General features: G+C 35.9%; 3 protein-coding genes across 5 annotated transcripts; 2 read left to right on the forward strand and 1 right to left on the reverse strand.

Moving 5' to 3' along the window:
- LOC108062911 (A-type potassium channel modulatory protein KCNIP1) lies at positions 1-3,324 on the forward strand. Its single transcript, XM_044395677.2, has 5 exons — positions 1-386; positions 1,335-1,404; positions 1,631-1,701; positions 1,779-1,973; positions 3,101-3,324. Exons 1-5 carry the CDS (start codon positions 231-233, stop codon positions 3,227-3,229), a joined length of 621 nt encoding a protein of 206 aa, XP_044251612.1. The 5' UTR covers positions 1-230; the 3' UTR covers positions 3,230-3,324.
- Positions 3,325-6,686: 3,362 nt separating this feature from the next.
- Tsp96F (Tetraspanin 96F) lies at positions 6,687-15,990 on the reverse strand. Its single transcript, XM_017149771.3, has 5 exons — positions 15,601-15,990; positions 10,496-10,690; positions 9,762-9,941; positions 9,485-9,700; positions 6,687-8,802 (listed from the first exon to the last, which is right to left on the reverse strand). Exons 1-5 carry the CDS (start codon positions 15,664-15,666, stop codon positions 8,653-8,655), a joined length of 807 nt encoding a protein of 268 aa, XP_017005260.1. The 5' UTR covers positions 15,667-15,990; the 3' UTR covers positions 6,687-8,652.
- A 749-nt stretch (positions 15,991-16,739) lies between these two features.
- On the forward strand, positions 16,740-23,159 carry SppL (signal peptide peptidase-like protein). Of its 3 annotated transcripts, none has more exons than XM_017149800.3 (7): positions 16,740-17,041; positions 20,235-20,684; positions 20,740-20,880; positions 21,482-21,673; positions 21,745-22,198; positions 22,680-22,800; positions 22,884-23,159. In XM_017149800.3, the coding sequence occupies exons 2-7, from the start codon at positions 20,393-20,395 to the stop codon at positions 22,950-22,952; spliced, it is 1,269 nt and encodes a 422-aa protein (XP_017005289.1). In that variant the 5' UTR covers positions 16,740-17,041; positions 20,235-20,392; the 3' UTR covers positions 22,953-23,159. The 3 variants fall into 3 exon arrangements, with proteins under 3 accessions (XP_017005289.1, XP_017005292.1, XP_070072973.1); XM_017149803.3 differs by having other exon boundaries at positions 20,755-20,880; XM_070216872.1 differs by lacking the exon at positions 16,740-17,041 and adding an exon at positions 19,122-19,140.
- Positions 23,160-23,374: the final 215 nt, after the last annotated feature.

Below are 23,374 nucleotides of genomic sequence, written 5' to 3' on the forward strand. Positions count from 1 at the left end.
GATACGCTGAAAGGGATTGAGAGCAGCAGCCGCTGAAAAGGTGGAGAACCCATAAAAAAGGACAAAGAAATTGTATACTCACAGCGAATTTTTCGGCATAATGAGTTCGCTCTTGCCCCCCTAAAAACCGGAGCACCTCAAATGCAAATTGATATTAAGCCGCCAATCATAATCAGCACCGAAATTAATTAAACACGGCAGCCAGTCAACACAATAAGTAAGCAGCAACCATGGCCTCGCCACCGGAGAGTCCCATCGAGGAGGTGGTCTATGAGTTGGAACACACACGAGTGCCTAAGCCCATTCCCGTTGCCCTCGAGGATCTGTGCCGGCAGACCAAGTTCACCAAACAGGAAATCCGGGTCATGTACAGAGGATTCAAAACGGTAAGGAAATATAAATAAATAAATGATGTTTTAAAATAAGAAAATCAAATATTAAAATCATTAAAGTTTTGAAAGCACTTAAAAAGGTGTTTAAAAGTAGGCTACAATATATTTGAAATAGAAAACGTGATGTATTATTTCAAACAGTAAATTCCTATAAGTAACTGAATGAATACTTTAATTCATTTATGACAAACATTTAAGAGCGAAACTCTTTTCATAACACCCCCTCCACTTCACCCAAATAATACTGCTCTCAAGTTTTTGATGCAAAGACAACTTGCTGGCCAGTTGCGGTGTGAAAAAAAGAGAACCCCTCAAATGACTGTCCTTTTAATGCACACGCGTTTTGAATTTCATTGCAAATGAATTCGCTCCTTGTAAGCGATTGTGTGTGTCCAAGCACTTTCCCGCCAAAGAGTGCGGAAAATGGCCAGCTCAGCGAAAAAGTTTCAATATGTGGGTCAACAAGAGATGAGCTGAGGGGCCAAGTAAATGGATAGTTTGAACCAGAGTCAGTTTTTCTCACTTGGAGTTTGCCCTATTGACAATTTGGCCCATTGATAGTTTGTCTTTGTGACATTTTGCTCGCTGATAGTTTACCTTAATGGTGATTTTCCCTTTTTTTGTTGATATGTGACTTGTAGTTCTTGGTTCTTTATAGTCTAGTTTAAAAAAATTCCTACATTACGGGATTTATATGTTAACGTAAGGCACCAATTATAACCTTTGATTTCGGAAGTAAATTATAAATTAAAATAGTATAACATTTTTAATAAAAATTAATGAGTAACTTGGCAACGAAAAATACCTTCCTAGATTCAAGATTCCTCGCGGTCTAGTCCTTTTGGCACTTTTCGAACTCAGTGTCATTACATTTGCCTTTTCCTTTATTAACCGAGCAAACACTTTCATCGCGATTTCTTTCTTATTTTTTTCCTTTCGCAGGAATGTCCAGAGGGCGTGGTGCACGAGGATTGTTTTAAGGATATTTACGCCAAATTCTTTCCACATGGCAGTAAGTATGTCTATGTATAAATGTCCCCCATTTGGGGTGTGTGTATATGTGCGGGTGCTGTCGCTAAGGTCTTATGCTTTTCCTTTTTATAGTTGCGCGTCATAAAGCGCCATTTAAGCGAGCAATTCGTCCTTGCAGCAGCTGCGCCAAAATACCCAAATACCCACAAAAAAAGGAAGAAAATATCGCCCTAACACGCCTCCTTTTTCTTTTTCTATTTATATAGATTCGAGTTTATACGCTCATTATGTGTTCAAAGCGTTCGATGTTAATTGCAATGGCGCCATTAGTTTTCGGGTAATTATTTCTCATTATAACAACATCTACGCAATCTTGGGCGTTCATACCTATTTATATATTTTAATGATTATTAGGATTTACTGGTCACCTTGTCGACGCTGCTGAGGGGTTCGGTTTACGAGCGACTGCGTTGGACCTTCAAGTTGTACGATTTAAACGGCGATGGAAGGATCAGTCGCGGCGAACTCAGCGAAATCATTTTGGCCATTCACGAGCTTATGGGTAGGAGACCACATCAACCTGAGGACGATCGCAAGGCGAGGGATCAGGTGAGAAAATATCTCTTTATACTTGTATTTCGTAATGGTTCTGAACTAAGTTTAAAACTATTTTTGTCTGAATGAAGTTTTATTATGGCTCAGTTGGCAGAAACATTTTATGGAAATTTAAAAATACTCATACATGTGTCTAAAAGTATGCAGTAAAAAATGTAATCTCAGTACTTTGGATTGATAAAATTAATTAGAATCAAAAAAAAATGTTTTTAGCATGTGAAAGTTCACATTTAACATTCAAATATGAAAAATTTAATTAATTATATAGGTGTCTTAATGGGGAAAAAGCTTTTATATCTCAAAATAAATCCATTCTTTTTGGATTAAAAATATATTGTAACATACTTATGGACACTTTTACAGTTCAATATAATAATTTCTATAAAATGGTGTACCTATTCATTTCGCCTTACAGAAAACCAAGTGCTAGGCTTTAATCATGTCGCTGAAAATATTCATTCAAATGGTGACATTTGCAACTGCAAAATCCGTGTTTATCTCGAATGAGCCTCACGTTCTAGGCTTTTCTGCTTAAATATCTATCTGCATATTCATCGCACTTCCTCTGACGCAGATTTGTACGCTTCGTTCTTTATGCAAAAGCCACACTTCATAAAACGTGCAGCATCCGCTGACGTTAGTCGGTCGCACAGTGCGTATGAGTAATTATGATTGGGAACACACAGAACTACGTCTGCACATATAGAATGCATAAGATGGGGATCGAAATTGCATCGGCAGTGGGTGAAAAGCGAGTGAGGGGAAAGCGGAAGCTTTCATGTGCGGAAACAGCAGCGGATATTTTACTTAATGATGAAGGTTTCACGTTTTCCCGTTGATAATGTTTAAACGAAAATGCCAATGAAAAGTCGCTGAAATTGAAATGAGGGATTAAATTGGAAAAGGGATTTCGGGCAGTCAAAGGCTGAACAATAATAATAAAGGAAAATGGTATTACCGGTACTTTACTTTGTTTTCGATTTTTATGGACACGCAACATACAGTTTGGTTATATACAAATATTCTGAAAAAATATTGAAGTGCATTCTTGCCTTAAATGTTGATTGAGATCTAGATGTGATATGTATTCAACTAAATCCATTTCAACTTCTTTTATATAGGTCGATCGAGTGTTTCGCAAACTGGACTTGAATCAGGATGGCATTATAACGATAGAGGAGTTTTTGGAGGCCTGTTTGAAGGACGATTTGGTAACGCGATCGCTGCAAATGTTTGACAACGACCTTTGATGACAAGAGGGCGAGCTTGAGCCAGGCCTACGCAATTCCAGGACTATAATATCTCTTATAGATCTTTAAATGCAATAAGCAACGCTAAGAAATTGACAACCCTTAAAAAAAAAAATAAAAAAAAAATACTAAGAAGGAAATCCCCCGAGAAGCATGCAAAAAACACCAGTGAAATTGATGGAAAACGAGGAAATGAAACATATTAGTAATTAAAATTAGTTTAGGCAAAATATCGAAGGAAGAAATCTTTAAACTTTATGAGTGTGTTATTATATAACTAACGATGAGGTCGACGAAGATTGATTATAAAGAATATGTAATTTTTTGAGCATATTATGAATTTATTCCTGCCGTGAAAAGCGAATTGGTCTTATATATGTATTTACTATATAAATATGTATGTGTACGAGATAGCTGTATGTATAAATGAATTTAATTTCGAGAACAAAACTAAACAAAACCACCAAACCAAATGTTTGATTCAGGAATGGAATTGGTATACCGACAACAAGAGAAACCGAGCTCTCAACACGATTTACTTTACTATAAATATGCATAAAAAATAATAGAATACTAATATATAAATTTACACTTAGCTGAGAGAAATATTACCAACCAACATTAGTTTTTTATTGAGATTTTTCAGATTCTGTTCTTTTGCACGTTCTAGATTATGAATTTAAACTGTTTGAGCCATATTTTTTTCACCGTCAATTAAAACATTAAACACAGAGCATGAACGGTAAATTAAATTAATTCCGACTGTGGGATATTCTATTAAAGCCATTTTTGAATGTGTGTGCTCATTTGTTTTGCATCAACTAATTGAATTTACAATTTGTCTCAATAAATTGGTTTGAAATGGCAAAAAATAGATACTATATAAACACATGAATAAATAATGCCTGGGTTGTGTGTGCCCAACCAACCACCGATATATAAAAATAGCACTTGACAATTACGGATTATTTAATATTTATACAAGGCCGTGTTGATTTTTTAATGTTAACTGCAATTCACAACATGACTCTTCAATTAAATTACATTTTTATTAAATTACACTTGCCAGGAGATACATACATATATTTACACACAAATAAGCCAAGGTTTGTCCGGTTTTCTCGTAACGCCCTTACACTTTACACACCCTATATATTTCATCATCCCCCCGCCAAAAAAAATCTATAGAGGGGGTGCCTTCAGGAATAGGCGACAAAAGTTGTGCAGCGAAATGAAAATGTAACATAATAATGGAACGAGAGACCGTTTTTATAAAAACTCATACACAAAACATTGAATGCTTAATTGTGCATCGACAAGACAAGACAATCAATGTGGTTTGATATTTCCTCTTTTAGTTGTACACATTGTTCTTCCATTGTTGCTTCAAACGAACAAACAAAAAAACATATTTCTGTATGGGAAAAAGCCTTAAGCGAAGAACATAAAGAAATGGAATCAGTGGTTTATTGACGTCAGAACCTTTTAATTTAATTATTCAACCTAGCTGGTGTGTCGTTTAAAATGTTCTAACTGTGTATTAGAACAAGAAAATATCTAATTGTTGGGTTTCACAGCTATGCCAACAGTAATTATTAACTTTAAAGGCCTAACAAAGATTCTACCACAATTTAATTTCGGTTGAATCGGAGCTTCAGCAAGCCTACAACTTTGTTAAATATAAAAATATTTTTAAAGCATTCTTCCACCATTTTTCAGACAGGGTTCAAAAAATAAGAAATGTAACCATCACTAAAAACCAAAAAACTCCCCATCAAACGGCAAAGCCATTTAATGCGATTCCATCATCAAATAATCTTAGCATTAGTAAATGTGTTGAACAAGAAGATTTTGTTGAATAAAATTAATCTATGCGACCTACTCGGTAAACCACCCACAATTTCTAACTTTTAAGAAACGATCTATGCAATATGAACGTACACTGTCCAAAAAAAAACAAATGAAATACCGAAATGGCAAACTAATTGATATTAACCTATGATTCGAATTGAGGAAAGCTAAGTGTCTAACTAGTCAACATAATAAATAATGAAATTGAAACGCTTATACCTAATGTTGAAACTAATGTAACACTAAAGATATTTATTTAACCAACCGAATTGGAAGATAATGTTATGATATCGGTTTTAGCTGCTAAATGTCCAGGAATATCCACTATGCTATGTCGCGATCAACGTTTAATTGTTACTAGCTAGATGGAATGGAAATGGGAATCGAAAGATCTAAGTCGGTTTCCGATACCAGAACCTAATATGTGTAACTAACGTGTAGTAACTAATTTTTAGCATTACTTTTACAACTACGTTTAGTTCGTATTTAGTTGAAACTAAATTTAATCCAAATGTACCTATAGTAAATGTAAATTACGATAATAATTTTTCAGCCTAAGCGATTTGTAAATGAAACCCAAGATGTTAATTCCCAAGCTACCATCATAAAAACATCCTGGAGTCTAAATCTTTAAGTTAAATAAATAAATGATTTACGCTATCCCTATGATATAATACAAGAAAAGAAACTTAACAAGAGGAAACGTGGTTAGTGATTTGGATTGTTTATAAGTACATGATAGGAAAACCCTCTAAGCGTTTACTAAAAAATAATACAACAACAATAACTATTCTATAATACGACAAGACAAATCCATCTATGTGTAATTTTAATTAATTTAATTGTCTAAAGATCCTGATAATTACTTTTAACATTCATTATTCCAACCAAAAATCGGAACTATTTGTTGTCAACTTTCTAAATAAATGTTTAACTATGCTAAAACATAAAAATGGAAAAACAGAGAGTATGATTAAAACTTAAACCACTTAAAAGTACCTTTAGTTAAATATTGTCAGCTTAGGAAACACCTAATGAAAGCTAATTTTAGTAGGTCCTATTAATGCTTCATTTCTTGAATACTTTCATTCTATTTTCTTTCTTCCTTAGTTTTTAGTCTGATAAATAAAAAATAAAATTAAACAACAGACAAAAATAAAACAGTTCTTATGCCACTTAAAATTAAAACAAAATTGAAAACATGCCCAAAAACAAGATGGGTAAAAAGTAAAACAGATAAACAATTTTAATAAAAATACCACTTTAATTATGTACTTTTCTGGTGTCTTTTAATAAGGCGGGCCAATCATTTAGTACCTAGTAATAATATATTTTTCAAACCCAAAAAAACAATTTTTTATATTTTTTATTGTATGTTTATTTATTTGAAATATCAGTTTGTATGCCGCTGTTTTCTATAATTTATCTCAATTATCCATAATGATTCAGTGTTATCTGTACCTTTGTGTTGTTATTATGTTGTTAAATACAGATCTTGAGCATCGTTTATATTGCTTAAATTTTTCAAATGTATGGTAGATGCTTGCTAAATGTGCATTTCCTGTCATACAAACTATTTAGTTTCCATATGAAGACGCTGAGTTGATTGTAATTTTGTTTGAAGAGTAGATTTTTAATTCTTTTTTGGTTTTGATTTTAGATGTTGATGAAGTTTTGTGCTATAAATATTATGCTACGTTCAATGCTGCTTAATTTTTAGAGAACATTCAAATTTGAAGATTTTATTTCCTAAACATTCCATTGCGTGGCTACAAATCCAACAGATATACGTGAATTTTATGACGCTTATCTCTTAGGCTAGAACTTTATACTTTTTATTTGATTTAACTTCATGAAATTCCGCACGTAACTACTTACTAAGAAATGTTAAAATAAATAATTTACTTTAGTGTGTAAATTTAAATACAATATATTTATTTTAATTTTTTTTGCGTTTCTTTGTTGTAAATTTAATATAATTTTGTCCTTGGATTGGGTTTTTGTAGATTTAATTTATTTAAACGTTGTGAGGGGTACAAAGTTCAGGCTACGCTTAACTAACAACAAAATTCACATATAACAACAATAAAATGAAAATGTTACAAAAAATATATATCCTTTAATTAGTTTATGGTGTATGGTAAAAATACAATGTAAATATAGAGACTTTTTGTTTCGTTCGTGTGTACTTTTCATTTAACATTTTGTGCTGCTTTCTCGGTTTCCCACATAAATAGTTGCCTTGCACGAGGATTCCTAAATTATAAAATATTTCGATGCAGGTAAGTTGGATTCGAAAAAATCGTTTCGTTTCGAGAGTGTGGGATTATAAAGGTTGCGAATTAACAGCATGGCAAACACTTACTCAAACTAATTTATAGACCCTAGCAGTTTTTAGGATCAAAATCTTCCGATACGATGATCAAGAAACGATAATATCCACTGTGAGGTTATACAAATGTGGACCAATTTACTGCTCGGGGATAGTATGAGTTATAAATGTACAGAATGCCTTTTGTCAACAGAATGGACAACACTTACTTAATATTTTCTAACATTTTGTTTTTGCTCCTTGCTTATGCTCAAATAAATAGGTCATAAATAAATTAAATTACAATTTTGTAAATACATAAAATATTTGGCATTTAATTTCGCGAAGCTCTACGAATTGAATGTTATTCGATTTTTAGCACAACATTTTGCACAAGGTTAAGAAGTGATTTGAAAATATATATTTTGGGCTGGGTCTTTGGATGGCAATGCGTTTTAACCAGAACAAAAATCTGTCAATCATTCTCATTCTTGTGGAATGCTGTTATCATATGTTACATACGTATATATGAATTCATATTTTGGCATTGTGCTAGCATACAGAAATGGCCGCGGAAAAACCAAATTGCTAATCGATTCGAAAGTCTTATACGGGGAAATAAGTGTTAAAAGAAACTTGATTGTTTTTTCTTTTTTATACATTATTCCATTTGTTTTGGCATTTAACATTATACTTTTGTGCTTATGCTTTGATCTATATATTTAATATATAGTATGTATCTATGAATTCGAAACTTTTTCGCTAGGCTAAGTATTATGGAGCTGCTTATGTTGCTCTCACATATATGGAGTTTACTGTCTGTGTTTTGTTTTTCTTGTGGTAGAAATATTTTGTTAAAAAAGTGTTCTTTTGTTTTTGCTCTGCTGGCATATGAAGTTCATACAAAGTCGATTTCGAGACTCCTGTGGAGATTGTGATTTAAAAACATTCCACAAATTCCAAAAAGTTCATACATCTCAAATACAATTGCTCAGCTTTCCCGTGTTGTTGTTCTTGTTTTCGCTTGTCTTCTTGTTAAAAGTACTACAAAATTGTGTTGTTGTCAGTTGTGTTGTTGTTGTTGTTAAAGTATTGACCAGGGAACACCGGACATTATCTCGCTAGCCTTCGCTGCTAAATGCTTTTCCCCCATTCGCACACACGTCTTCATTCAGTAATAACGCTCGCTATGCATCCGTTTCGATTTGGTTTGTTAGTACTTCTCATCGTCGGTGATTTCCCTATGGGAGTTCTGTAATTCTCAGGCCTTGTAGTGCTGATTCCTCACCGCGCAGCACAGGCTCAGGGCGAATGTGAGGGACAGCAGCTCCAGCAGAATGACGGCGGCAGTGACGGCGAAAATGGTGACCCAGTTCTCGTAAATGATCTCAATCAGTTTGTCCACGCAGCCCTGAAGCAGAGAAGTAAGAAACTCATTAATCGGTTTGTATAAAAGGCTGTACAGTTTTCATTCAGTTTATTTACTGGATCTTCTCGCACAAAATCCCCTCATATTCCAACAGACAGACCGAAGTTTGAAATGCGTGTTGAATATCAATATTAATTAATACATTTTTATCGTCTTCGGATTGACGGGCGTGAATGTTTATTAGCCCAGGCGCTGAGAGCCAGCAGACCACAGAAGGAAGGATTATTAATTTTTATGGCCAGAAACGTCGATAGCGATCGGTCAGCCAAGAAATTACGATTCAAACACACCTATCAATTGAGTTTTGATGGTTTTTCGGTAATTCATTGAATCGATGAACGAGCGTTGAAAGAATGGTCAATTATGGGAGTTTTGTAAGAAAAATAAACTATTTTACCAGTACCAGTAAATTATTTTTGTCTTCTCAATGGATTATTCATGCCCTTATATTTTTGGGAAATACATATGACAAAGAGTTTTCAGTTTTCTGTCGCTTATTATTAATTGATAAACAATTAAAACCGAAATTGAGTATGAATAATGGGTTTCAAAATTTGGAAAATCTTTTTTAGGTCATTAAAGACTCATTTCCTATGTGATAGATTACAAAAATCAATATGACTCATTGAGGCTTTCTAAAATATAACCAAAACCCAATTATTACCTGTTGATAAATGGCATTGTTCAATGGACCACCGAATTTTAGCCGTCGCGACAGCTCACACTCGTTATCCTTCAGATTGTCCTTGCAGCAGGATTCGGGTATGTTATAGAAGACATTCATGGAAGACACAGCGATCTCCACAATATTTGTGCGATCCACATTATTAAAACGACTCGTGGCCCAATCGCCAGGTCCATCGGCACCGCAGCATTTCAACTGAAAACGAATAAATAAATTCACATAAATCGTTTATGGGGACCATGGTCCAAATATTTACATTCTTTTGCAGCGTATCGAAGGTGACGGTGCGTGAACTCATTGTCGACTGGCCGTATTCCTCCTGAACCGACGACTTGACCGCCGCCCGCACGATGTCATCCAGCTTGTCTTTGTTGTGGAAGGCCCATGCCCCGGCTGCAATTTGTGCCACCATCACGATGAGTATGACACAGAAGAACTGCAAGAGAATTTCGAGATTTATGAATGGCGGAGTGCGACAGGCCCGTGGGCGTTTAGCAAATAAACTGGCTGCGATTTAGGAAAGATAAACTCGGAGTAAAGAACTCCATGCAATCTGAAGTCACTTGAAAAAATCAAAATGTTGTTCATTTATCATAGTAATATTTTTAAAAATATTTTAAAAATTTCAAAAAAATTTAGGTTTGTTGAAGAAATAGTATTTAGTCTAAGTAAAAGTGCACAACATTTTAATCTTGCTTAGTAATTCAAACAAAATAATTTAAAAGACTTTTTTTGTTATTCATTTTTTGAACATTAAAAAGCTAAAGTAATTACATTATTATCACCAAAACCAATTTATGAATATTTGGCACTTTTTGCCAAGTGCAGCCTTTTTTTTTTTCAGAATTTCCAAGACAATGTGGGCGAACCTCCTTTGCAATTATTCGAACGGAACAGTGTGGGCCACACATTTGCATCCATTTTAATTGGAATTCCCAGACACTGGTACTAAATAGTGCTTTATACTTTACTGCACTCGTTTTTACTCACCGAAACCAGCAGACATTGCGACTCCCGACAGACTCCACAACAGCCAAAGAATGCGCCCAATGTGATCAGTATGCCGATGGCGAGGAAAACGTATAGGGCTATATGATAGTGATTGTAGGATTGTGTCATCGACAGCATGAATGTGGGATCTGTCAGCATCCAAACGGAGGTGATCACGATGGTCAGGCCGATGAGCTGTAAGCAAGAAAAATAGAAAATATAGTAGGTTTTTTTTTCTGAATTTTTCACAACATATTTCTATGTAATTCTCTAATAGTTGCACTCAACACAACTGGGAACACGCGTCAATGACGCCATCTGGCGGGGCGGCAATTAAAGTGGGAGACTGCCCCGCCCCAATTTTCCCTTCCCTTCAACTTCTATAGTTTCCAACTCATGATGTCAGCTAAGTTGAAAGCGTCAAATTATATTTGCCACTTGCTATTTGGCTTCTTTTAATTAAATTAAATTATGGCATTCAGCGGAAAACAAAGAAATATAAAATTTATAAAAATGAAATTTCAGTTTGACAAGATGTACCATTTTTATGGTTAAAAATTAATATTGCAGTTAGGCAAAATTCACCAAATAAAATCAAAGAATATTTGTACCAAGTACAAAAGTCTCTTAAAACTTTGCACTTTTAAAACCCATAAGAGTCGGTCCATTAAGTTCAAAATTTAATGATCCGGTTAGGCAAAAATGTACCAAATAAAATGAAATTATATTCGTCTCAAGTTACTTCTTAGCCTTCATCGCCAAGACAGACTGTATTTATATATAGAAGTAGCAAGGCGTTGATCCCCAACGAGAATATGAGATGCCAAGCTCTTGTTATCTCACTCCTCGGGTTATCAGCAGGCGAAATATGAACTTTTGTTTGAATTGTTTCCGCTAGAGGAATTTTTCTTATTTATTTCCCCTTAAGGTTTTCTGCTCAGAAATTTAAGAACTTAACTTGCCTATGCGAGTCCAACCAACCAGAAAAATGCTGTATTTAATTTTTCGTTCGTGCAATGAGTGAGAAAATCTAATAAAGAGCTAATGACTTAATAGGTTGGGCCCTCAAGCATCCAGAGTGTCTATGCAAAACCTAATTAATTATTCAGCAAAATTATTCATCGCAGGGAAATTGAGTGTGCGATGAGAACTAATCGAGAGATGTAAGCAAGTGCATTTATTATATGGAAAATATGTAAATTTAGAACCACTTAAAAACCGAAGGCAAACAGGGAAGCATTTCAAAATACAAATCAAATCGTATCTAATTTTTTTTGCTTTCGCAATTTCACTGAATAAAATTGGAGCATTCCGAGCATCTGTGCTTCTCGATAAGATTACGCACAAGAATACAGTTACCAAACATTCATGTAACTAATTAAAACCTCCTTATTATGGAATGATAAAAAGATTTTTAAGATTACTTATAAAGCAGGTAGAAGAGTTTACTTTTGGCGCCCAAGTTAAATAGAAGACATCTTACGTTAAGAAAAGCTTAAAGGCGCAAAAGAGCAAGTAACCGCAACCGGAAAATTCGTGAAAATCGTAGGAAATATAAGAGAAACAGAGACCGGCTTTATGCGGGTGGTCCACGAAAGAGTCAGCTGCAAACAAGTGAATGAGACAAAAAGTGTGCCACACAGAGTGCACGATATACTGGCCCAAAAGTTCATGGGTTTGGATATGTGTGTGTAGCTAACGGAAAAACTGCTCATAGAAACGTAATACAATGTTGCCCCATACGAGGGCAGTTTGTTAAGTAGCATGAAAAGCACAGACGTCATACTTTGTAACCATAAGCCCAAGCTTTTGTAACTTTTATTCATTTTTCAAGGGAAAATATTGTAAAAAGATCTATCGAATCTTGACGTAATAAAAATAATAGGAAAATTAAAATGAAAGTTTAAAAAGAAGTTGAGACTATATCGACTATAATTTTATAATTTATCATTATATTTTCATATCATAAACAAAGTTATATCTTTAACATTGATCCAATGTTATAATAATCTATAAGTTTTACTTCAATGGTTAAAAAGCCAGATGGCTTCAAGAAATGTGTTTAAACTTTAATTCCCATACTTTTAAGGAACAGAGGTTGACCCCATTTCGAATCAGTTCCATTTTTCATCGTACGAATTGCAATCCACGCCTTGTTTGTAGCCGTGTTTGCTGGAATTTTACGATTCCCCATACGTTTTCCCCACATATATATTTGTACACCATCTGACACTATGTCGCGTGTCCATGACAAACAAACAGAATGTCTGCCGAATGGGCCAATAAATGTGCAGAGTCCTTCGTTGACCCACTTTTCAGAGCCGAGGCGTCGAAAGGCGGAAAACGAGAGAGCATTTTCATTTTCCTGCTGCTAAGTTGTTCGTAAAAAAAGGGGGGCAAAAGTGGGCAAAAGGCAGCTGGGTTGCCATGCATGTCCAGTTGTAGTTTTGTCCCACAATTAACCGCATCGATGGCAAATTGCAGCCATCAGGCCATCATGCAACTCGCAAACTGAAAATACAAACTGAATATATGAAAAATGAATGAAGCGCCACTCATGAATAATTGAGTGAAAAATAGCACAGCAAATTATGCATTTAGAAATGACATGTGCGAGCTGATAGAAAAAATACACAGATCTTAAACTTTAAGGAATACTTTAGAGGGAAACTATTTAAATATTGTTATTTCCAATTATATTTTTTTAAACTATTCACAGTTATAAAATAAATATTTTGTGTTTTAAAGACGCAAACATTTTAAATTTTAGTAGAGATAATGGTTTTTCTTGTAGACTTCCTACTGTAAGTAAATGGATTGCTTTTCGGTAGACGTAAGTTTTGTCAGATGGCCAACGGAATATTAAAACAATTTCAATTTTGGTCACTGTCAACTTCAATGACGACAGCCGGCAGTTTAGCATTTTGGACGCTTTTGGCATAGGCCTCCCCCGGCAACTTGGATCTTGGATCTGATGGGATATCGGCCTCATTGGAACGTCAGCGTCCTCAGAGATCGTGGCGTTTGATCACGATGCCCCACGGCGACGATGAAAATGGAAATGTTTTGAAACCGCTGGACAGTGGGGAGGGATTCGAAACAATTTGTACAGTGTTCATCAGATTGGCTAGACATTTTTTTTAAATAAATCTATCCATTTCGAATTATTTATCTAAAACAATATTAAATTAGTAATAATTGATAACCACCCATGCGCTAAAAATACCATCAAAACAAAGTATGATAAGTTTTCGAACCTCAATATAAATAAATATCTGACGCACTTTCATCCATACATTGGTCTAAAAATAGTTCAGCCGATTAGTGAAACGAACTGCATCACAAACACATCACAATTTTCACCATTTATTGTTGCCTCCATCAACATTAAACACATACCACTGTGCAATAAGCAACAACAACAAAACATCACAGATCAAGGAAAATTACACTGAAAACAATAAAATCAATATGTCCTAGTTTGTATGCGTTTTTGTTCCATATTCCCCAGATAAGTTTTGAAAGAGTCTTAGAAATTTTTTTATTTAATAAAAACGATCAACTAAATTTTATTATATTTCTAAGCTAGAAGCACTTAAAAAAAAGTAAAATAAAAATTGTAGTTTCTAAAAAATTAAAACACACTAATAGTTTCTTTCTGTGTACCACAGCGAAAAATTGAACGGACGCGTTAGTTTTTGTTGTTTTTCCGCCCGTATTCGAAAATAGCTTTTGACTAATAAATACTATAGACAGAAATCGAAAAAAGGCAGCAACAATCAACAAACCAAACGAAAAAAAACCCGCATAAGAATCAAAATTTTAAATTTGTTGCCCAAAGAAAAAAAAGCGAAACTGATTTCGCAAGCCACGAAAGACAAGAGGAAAACCCGAAAAGAAAAACTCGAGGAAAACAAACACAAACAATCGCAGTGGCAGATAATAATTGAATGGAAACAATTGAAAGCCAAACGGGGCGATGTTGAAAGTCACAAATTGCGTAAAACAACAAGCAGATAAGATGGGGCAAAGGAAGTAGAACCCTTTCTTTGGGGAACGGGGTCCTTTTTCTTTACCAAATTAACCCTGCCGAAGTTTGTAAAAATATCAAACGCACGTATACGTTATAAAAATAATAAAACAAAAAAAACGACAACAGGAAAAGACAGAAGCAGAAGAAAAACAACTGAACAAACATGTGGAGAAGAAAGAAAACAGTGGGTGGGAGTGGGGGTAAAGGGGAGTGAGATGCTTAAATGTTTATCTGTCTGTGTGTGCGGAGGTGTGCCTGTGTGTGTGTTATTCACTCTCCTCCCACAATGGAACTTCTATTGTTTTTATGTGGGGGAGTCAGGAGCAGAGAGCCCTACTCAGCGATAGGGAGCGGGAGAGGGGGGGGGAGGGAGAGCCAGATTGGGGGACAATCAGTGATGTCGCATTGGCTTTTTGAAGTCTCTGCCCTAAAAGTATAATCATTTATGTTTCCGTTTAGACTTAAATTACATTTTATTTAAGAAATTGTTTTTTTTTTCAATATTAGTAAACTTTGAATTTGATTAACAATAGAACTGTTAGCCCTGGTATTCAATAAAAAAGCCACAAGGTTTACTAGAACATCAATAATACATTTTTTATATTGTTAAGCTAGGTCCACTCAATGCATCTTAATACAGCCCTTCAACATTAATAATATAGTTAAAAAAGTTCAAGTTTTAACTTTAAATTTAAAACTATTTTAAGCTTTTAAAATGTACATTTAAATTTAAAAACTATTAATTAACTTTTTTAACGACTTGTATTTAGGTTTAATCTTTCGTTTAGGGCACCTCTAGGATCGAGAGAGAGAGAGAGGGATGGGGGGCCACAGAGAACTGTAGGACTCCAAAGAGCGTGCGCACGGCCCCTCCCCCCTAAAGCCCCCCACCCGCACGCCCAGCGAGAGAAAGAGGGGCGTAGGGAATACACAACACACACGCTCACGCAAAACACCCACATACACACACACAAGCGCGCGCGCCAGAAGGAGGTCCGTGTGTTCCAGTTGTTGTTGTGATGGGAGAGAATCGAATCTCTTCTTGTTGTTCCTGCTGCTGGAATCTACATACCCAGAATAAAATGTTTATAAGGACCATCAGATATTTGACGCACGAACAACAGCCGTTGAGACCCATGGCGGATTGGTTTGTTCTAGATGAAGTAACTCCTTAAAAGTGACTTCGATTTAACTGGTTTGTCAACCACTGGAAGATGCTCTTTTCCAAAAGGAACCCCCAACTGCAGTATCAACTGCACTTTTCCGCCTTTCTTTCCGCACTTTTAAAACACCCGTTTTAACGCACTATATTTATCGGATTTTTCTAAATTTTCCACGAGTAAAACTCTTCGATTTGAGCCACTGTTTGCGCGATTAGCCGTTGCACCGATTTGTTTTAAATTTTATTTGTGCGTCCGTCGAGTGTAAAAATCTTGGATTAGTGCTACCGTTACTGGGCCGTTCAAATATACCAGGGGATATAGAAACGAAAAAGACTAAAATGTGGACACCCTAAATTTAACACTAAATGTATAGGGTTTGATACTTTGCTAAGATTTAACGATGCTTGCAACCTGCTCAGAATTCTAGCCTATGTTTAAACCATTATTGCTTTTCGATATTTTAGATAATGGTTTCCTATAACTCCTTCCATTCATTTTATTCAAAATAAAAGGCTGCACATGAATAGCCTTTTTAATTTAAAAAAAAGAGAACATTTGAATAAATTAATTGACAGAGTCGGCTTAATGCGGTTATTCCACTACATTGGACGGCTCATTCATTAGAACAATTTTTTCTCAGCCTATACGATTTTACGTAGGTGCGAGCAAGACAGATATATGTCAGCTGCAATGAGCAATTAATGAGCAAAATTTTAAAAACCGAAGGCCACCATTTTATTTTTTTTTGTATGAGCAAAATTGAATCTAAAAAGTACAATTTTGCTCATTTATTAGAGCTACTGTAAATCGGATCTTGCTCGCACCTACGTAAAATCGTATGGGCTGAGAAATAATTGTACTAATGAATGATCCGAACGATGTAGTGGAATAACCGCATTAATACAGAACTTTTTAATTTATTTTTTAATGTAAAATATTATATAGCATCTGAATTAACATATTTGTAAGCAAAACAATAAAAAATATCGGCACCTCCAAAATGTGACCGTTATATTTCCGTGGTATTCCTGCACACTCACGGTCATACTCTCGCGCAGGCGAAAATGGCCTAAAGCGTGAAATGTTTAATTCGTTGTTGTTCTCCTCCCGCTAAAGTTACTAATAGAAATAAATGCAAAAGCAAAATGGCTGTCTAACGTTTAAGTGCAGCGACCGCCGAAGATCGTGGAAATGTGCATGTGGAAAGCGGCTCGCAGGGCGAAATGAAAAGCGCGTGAAAATGTAGCAGACACTGCACATCTTTTTATCGCGAACACGAATATCGGTGCAAAGGGGAAAACAAAAACCAAGGAAAATACAGCCAAACGCGAATGTGAATGTGAAGGCAAAGTAAGCGAAAAAGTCCCCCAACTTTTTTGGGGAGTATCGAGTGCACTTTATGTGTATTTATGTGTGTTACAATATTTCGATTGCCTTGCTGTAATTAAAGACAAGTATTTTTCCCCCTTTCGATGATGTTGTTGTTGTTGTTTGGTGCAAGTGTGTGAGTGCCTTGTAATTTTGTTACGCAGTGGAGCGAAGTTGGAGTTTTGTGGAATGGAAATAAAACGGAATGAAAATGAAGTGGAGTGTAACCAAACACGAAACGGAATACAACAAAAATGGGGAAAAAACCTAAAGCGCAGGCTAAGTCGTCGTATTAGTTGGTACAAAAAAATTTCTCAAGCGCTGCAAGCCAGTCTTCGCCAAAGCGAAAAGCCCCTCCCCCTTTTGCATAATAAAAGAAAAACTTTGCGCCCACTTTACGCACTTGTTTTTATGCTTTCCGCGTTCAGTGCACTTAAAACTTTAATTGGTAGCCTCTCAGTCATGAAAATCTTCAAGATTGTTTTATAGTTTTGAAAGTTAATATAGTTAGAGTGTAGGGAAGATCTTTGATGAGGTACTAAAAAAGTTAGAGTACTTAAAATAGATTAAAATTTGGAACATATGTTGACTTTTCGAATACAGTTTAAAATATATTACAATATATAATTTTTACGTGAAAGTAGTAGGTAAATGCAATTTGACATGCAAATAATACTTTGTTCCATTAAATTAGTTAGGTTATTGAAAGTCAATTGTTCTTATTTGTGATTCAAGACAGTTTCGTCACACAAAGCGGGGCCTGAATATGAAATACATTTTATACTAAGCGAACCTTATCTGAATATTTGCAAAATGTTTAAAATATAAAATTACTTATCAAGTTTTGCGACTGACTATCCTTCTAAAGCTGAATAAAAAACTAATAATACATGAAAAAAGTAAATCTAGTTTTTAGGTGGACAATCCACCTTTTTTCTATGAACCTCTGTTAACCCCCCTCGAGAAATCCCCCCGCCCCTGTATCTTGGCGAATTTCACTTTCACATTCGTCGTGGGCAGTTACAGCAAAGCCAATTGCTTGGTACTTCTTTTATTTTATGTTTGTTCCCCACTTTTGGGGCGTTTCAAATTAGAAAGTGTTTGCGTGTGTGTGTATTGTATGTTTGTCGGCATGTTTGCATATGTGTGTGCGATGTGAGCGGCATTTTCTCAATGAGTTTGGCTAATTATGTAGCTCATGTTCGGTAACCGCTTTAAACTGTGAAAATTCTACGCTAATTGTGTCAACTTTGGAGAGCGTAACTTTACACCCGCCACATAATTTAATTCTAATTAGCGCTCGTTAACAAATACCCCCTCCCCTGCCTACGCCTGTGTCACCCCCTTTGGAATTGCAATGTGTGGGAAACTTAATTTGTTGCAACCAGAGGGGAGATAGAAATAAAGATAGAGAGAGATGGGGAAAGGGGAAGTGCAGAAAAGTACACACATGTAAAGACAGTTGTGGCAAACATATTAGTAACTATTCAATCTTTGTTTGCAAAAAATATTTATATCGCTGAATCTAATGTTCCATTAAATCAGTAGAACGTAAAAACCTAATGAAAACCAGTTTTAAATTAATAAAACGAGCAATTAATGTGGGATATTTCGACACAAACAAGTTTTTATTAACCTGTAAATGTACTTTACCCATCCAAGGTAGAAAAAGTCAAACATTTGTTAAATTTCTTAAAACGTAATTAAAAATTTGTAAAACATTACTATTATTTTGCCCACCACTGTAAATATATTTCAATCATTTGCATTCCGCACACAAACACACTTACATTTGCCAACAACAGTCAACATAAATTAGTGCGAGCAACGGCACTTGGCAACATGCAACTAAAACAACAACAACAGCTGCTAAGGAAGTTGTCAACTATCTCTATCTCGCTCTATCTCTCTCTTTATTGTCATTAGCGAGTTAGCAGAGCGCCACTCTATTAACAGGGTCTGTTATTAACATTTCCCAAGTGCAACAACCCTGCGTGGGTGTATTTATATATAGGAGTGTGTGTGAAAATACTATAGAATTTGTGGTAATAACAATGGAAACTGGCATCGTGGAAAACTGGGTAACGCTTTTATAATTTATTCCAATTTTAACTGCTTTTACGGCCTTCTTCTTGTCGGTTAATTGTTGTATTTGCTGCTATGTAAGTCCCATGCGGACAATCTGCTATTTTCTCACACCGGTTGTTGTTATTATATTAAACTACACCGGAAGAAAACACTTGACAAGTTCTTAAGATCGATTCAGTAATTAAATTGCATTTTTTCCAGAAAGTTATAAAATTTTTTCCGATGCACCTTCACTAGATTTAGAAAAAGAAAGGTGCACTAGACGTTGTAAATGAGAAATGGGAGAAAATAAAATATAATTTCTATATATAGACGACCCCATATGTTTGTTTATAAGATATGCGATGCCTGTCTGGACGCATTTTGAAAAGAGTTTGGAAAATTTAAAGTAAACATTTTTTAAACAGTTTGCTGTAAATGTTCAATACTGGAGGGAATCACATAGTTTATTTAACGAAAGTTCACGCCTAAACAAATAGTAAAGTTTAGTTTTCATTACATTTTCCATTACCTTGAAATTGGAGGGTCAGTTGCAAACCTTTGAATTATACATGAGCAAAGGAAACCAATTTAGAATGCCATGTGGGCCTTACTACTTTAATATTTCTAGGATAAACAATAATATTGTTAAACCTACTATCTATTTAATCAAAAGTATGTATTTACTTATACAGATCGATGACAGGTGTGTTCTTCATAAAATTTCAGTAGGTCTTCATAGCTAAAGTTTCCAAAAACGGAGTACTTCAAGGTCTTCAAGTGAATTTTTGTTTTCTGACGATTCTCTATTTTTTTTTCGTTGAGTGTGAGTGGCGTTCTAATTTATTTTCATTGCCTAATTCGTGAGGTGCGTGAAAGTTGACCCCAAGGTTTCCGTTCTCGACTTAAGGCGACATGGTGGAAAATAAACCTTGGGAGAGTGTGTGCTCCGAAAAACCTAATCGCAGCTGTCTAAATAACCTCAAGAAGACAAACAGATACGGGGGGTTAACTAGCGATAAGGTCAGCAAATATAAAAGTTATCGCTAAATCAATACACCCAAAACCCAAAATTTCACTTTTCATTTAATTTTCGGTTTCTGTTTAGATTGAAACGGTGCAGCGGACGTAAAAAATAGTGATAAACCCAGCGCAGGTCGACTGATAAGCGGAGAAAAACCCAACTGGCGACAAAGAGTGTTATCTGAAATCTGATTCTGATAGCTGGGACATAGAGAAGGCGCATCCGGAGGATCCGGAGCGAGCATGTCGCACGGTGGAGCCGGCGGCGGTCTGGGAGCTCAAACTGTTGGAGCCGGCCAACTTGGAGGCGGTGCGGCGGCAGCTGGAGGTGGAGAATACCGCGAACTCCACTGGACGGTCTCGAGCGTAATGGACTCGTCTCGGGTCTCCACCTGCCTCATATCGATGCTGCTGATCGTCTACGGCAGCTTCCGCTCCCTGAATATCGAGCAGGAGGCCCGCGAGCGGGAGCAGAAGAAGCGAAATGAATCGATGACCAATCTCCTCACCGGCGAACCCGTCGAGAAGGAACCAAGTATGTTTGAATCACTAGCCCACAAAATGCATAAGGAATGTTTTATAAATTTCAGATCTCTATTTCACAGCGGATAAATTCGCCACCCTGGACACGATGCATGCCCTGTGTTTGCCCCTCGGAGCTTCCATCTCACTGCTCATCATGTTCTTCTTTTTCGACTCGATGCAGCTGCTCTTCGCCGTCTGCACAGCGAGTGAGTAACGTTTTAATTATATATATCCGAATTATCTGTCCATACTTCCGGTAAAATAAATGAGAATGATAATAATAAATAGGAATACTCTCGAAGTCAAGGTTACTAAAATGTATGCAAGAAGCTAAAGAATATGATTTAAAGAATCACGTTTTTAAACTGAATCATGAAAAATCTTAATGTACGATTGTACTATTTTTTATTTTAAGTCCTGAAAGGTCATACAGAATATAAATGACAAATGTGTGTGATAAAATATTAAATTGTGTTTATTCCAAGCATTAAAATACATTTTTTGATAAGCATTGCTTGAGATAATAATAACTTACAAACAAAAAAAATAATCATACCCAAATGAATTTTTTTTAGTTTCATAAATCTCCTATTTTGATATATTTCAAACTGAACATAAATGACAAATGTGTATGATAAAATATTTTATTTTGTTTATTCCAAGCATTAAAATAAATTTTTCGATGAGAATTGATAAAGATAATCATAATTTACAAACGGAAAAAATAATCATGCCCAAATTAATTTTTTTTAGTTTAATAAATCTCTTATTTTGATCTATTTTAAACTGATATTTCCTTCTCCACAGTTATTGCTACCGTGGCGCTGGCTTTCCTGCTGCTGCCCATGTGCCAGTACATCATCAGGCCATGCACGGATGGCAAGCGGTTCTCCTTTGGGATCTGTGGTCGCTTCACGGCGGCGGAGCTGTTCAGTTTTACGCTCTCGGTGTCGATTGTGTGCATCTGGGTGCTTACTGGGCACTGGCTGCTGATGGATGGTAATAATCTTTATTTATAATGAAATATCTAGATTTTTTTGTAACGAAATATTTCCCCTTTCTTGCATAAGCAATGGGCATGGGCCTGTGTGTGGCCTTCATTGCGTTTGTGCGTCTGCCCAGCCTGAAGGTGTCCACGCTGCTGTTGACCGGCCTGCTCATCTACGACGTCTTCTGGGTATTCCTCTCCTCGTACATCTTCAGCACCAACGTGATGGTCAAGGTGGCCACGCGACCCGCCGATAATCCAGTGGGCATCGTGGCCAGAAAGTTGCATCTGGGCGGAATTGTGCGGGACACACCGAAGCTGAACTTGCCCGGAAAGCTCGTCTTTCCCAGCCTCCACAATACGGGCCACTTCTCCATGCTGGGACTGGGCGATGTGGTGATGCCGGGACTGTTGCTGTGCTTCGTCTTGCGTTATGATGCGTACAAAAAGGCGCAGGGCGTCACATCGGATCCAACGTTGTCGCCGCCCAGGGGAGTTGGCTCCCGGCTGACATACTTTCATTGTTCCTTACTGGGGTAAGTCGTTAAATAAATGGGAATATGTAGGAAAATGTTCAAGAAGGCTTTTCTTCACATTAGGGCTTAGTTAAAATCTATTTTAGAGCAGAAAAAGTCTAGTTTTTGATTAAAAAAATTCTACATTTAATTTGCTTTTACTTTGGATGACTTTTATAATGTATATAGCCAGATATAGTAACATGCCAATCTGTAGCTTCACCTCCTTCGGGATTTTTTCTTAGATAACAAACAACATGAAAACAAGAACCATTCTTTTGAGGCGTGATAATAAAGAATGTGATTACTTTGAGTCTTAAAAACTTGTACCAATTATTGCTAATCGAAAATCTTGAACAATTATTTAATTGCAGACGATTGTGGCAAAACATTTGTTAAAAATACGGGAATTTACACTTAATAGTTTAACGATTTGTACAATTTAAAATAGATTTTGATATATTTAGAAGACTTTTTAATATTTTTTACCGATTTATTTCAGCTATTTCTTGGGTCTGCTAACGGCGACGGTCAGCTCCGAGGTCTTCAAGGCGGCTCAGCCGGCGCTGCTGTATCTGGTGCCCTTTACGTTATTGCCGCTCTTGCTGATGGCCTATCTGAAGGTACTGTCAATAACCCCCAACTCAACCCCACCCCAAATAATCCCAAATCGATATCTATAATGTTTTATGATTTGTTCCTTCAGGGCGACCTGCGGCGCATGTGGAGCGAGCCGTTTATCGCGCAACAACCATCAAAACAACTGGAAGTCTGAGTGTACTCTATCTAAAAGCAAAGAAAAACAAAAAGAACGCGAAGAAAACACACACATAAGATCTAATACTAAACGTTTGTCTCTTAAATAACGTATTGAGTATGTATTTTTTAACTCAACTTAACTAAGTTTCGTTTTAAGTTAGGTGATCCTCGTTTTCATAGTGAAATAAAAGCAAAAACCGAGTAATTATAGTTTCTAGCCTAAGCGGAAAGGTTTTATATATTCACATATAAATATATACGTCATGCGAGAGTTCATTCAAATCGGCTTTAAGGTCTCCAATCATGCAGATAATTAGCGAGTAGAGCAAAGATCAAGCGAAATATTAGTTACAGTTCATAGGCATAAAACAAATAACTCTGTAAACGATAGCGAAAAGACTAGAATGAAGACAGTTTGAGATTCGAATTGCAACCAAA

Source organism: Drosophila takahashii, chromosome 3R, assembly GCF_030179915.1.
Source record: "Drosophila takahashii strain IR98-3 E-12201 chromosome 3R, DtakHiC1v2, whole genome shotgun sequence".
Taxonomy (NCBI): Eukaryota; Metazoa; Arthropoda; class Insecta; order Diptera; family Drosophilidae; genus Drosophila; species Drosophila takahashii.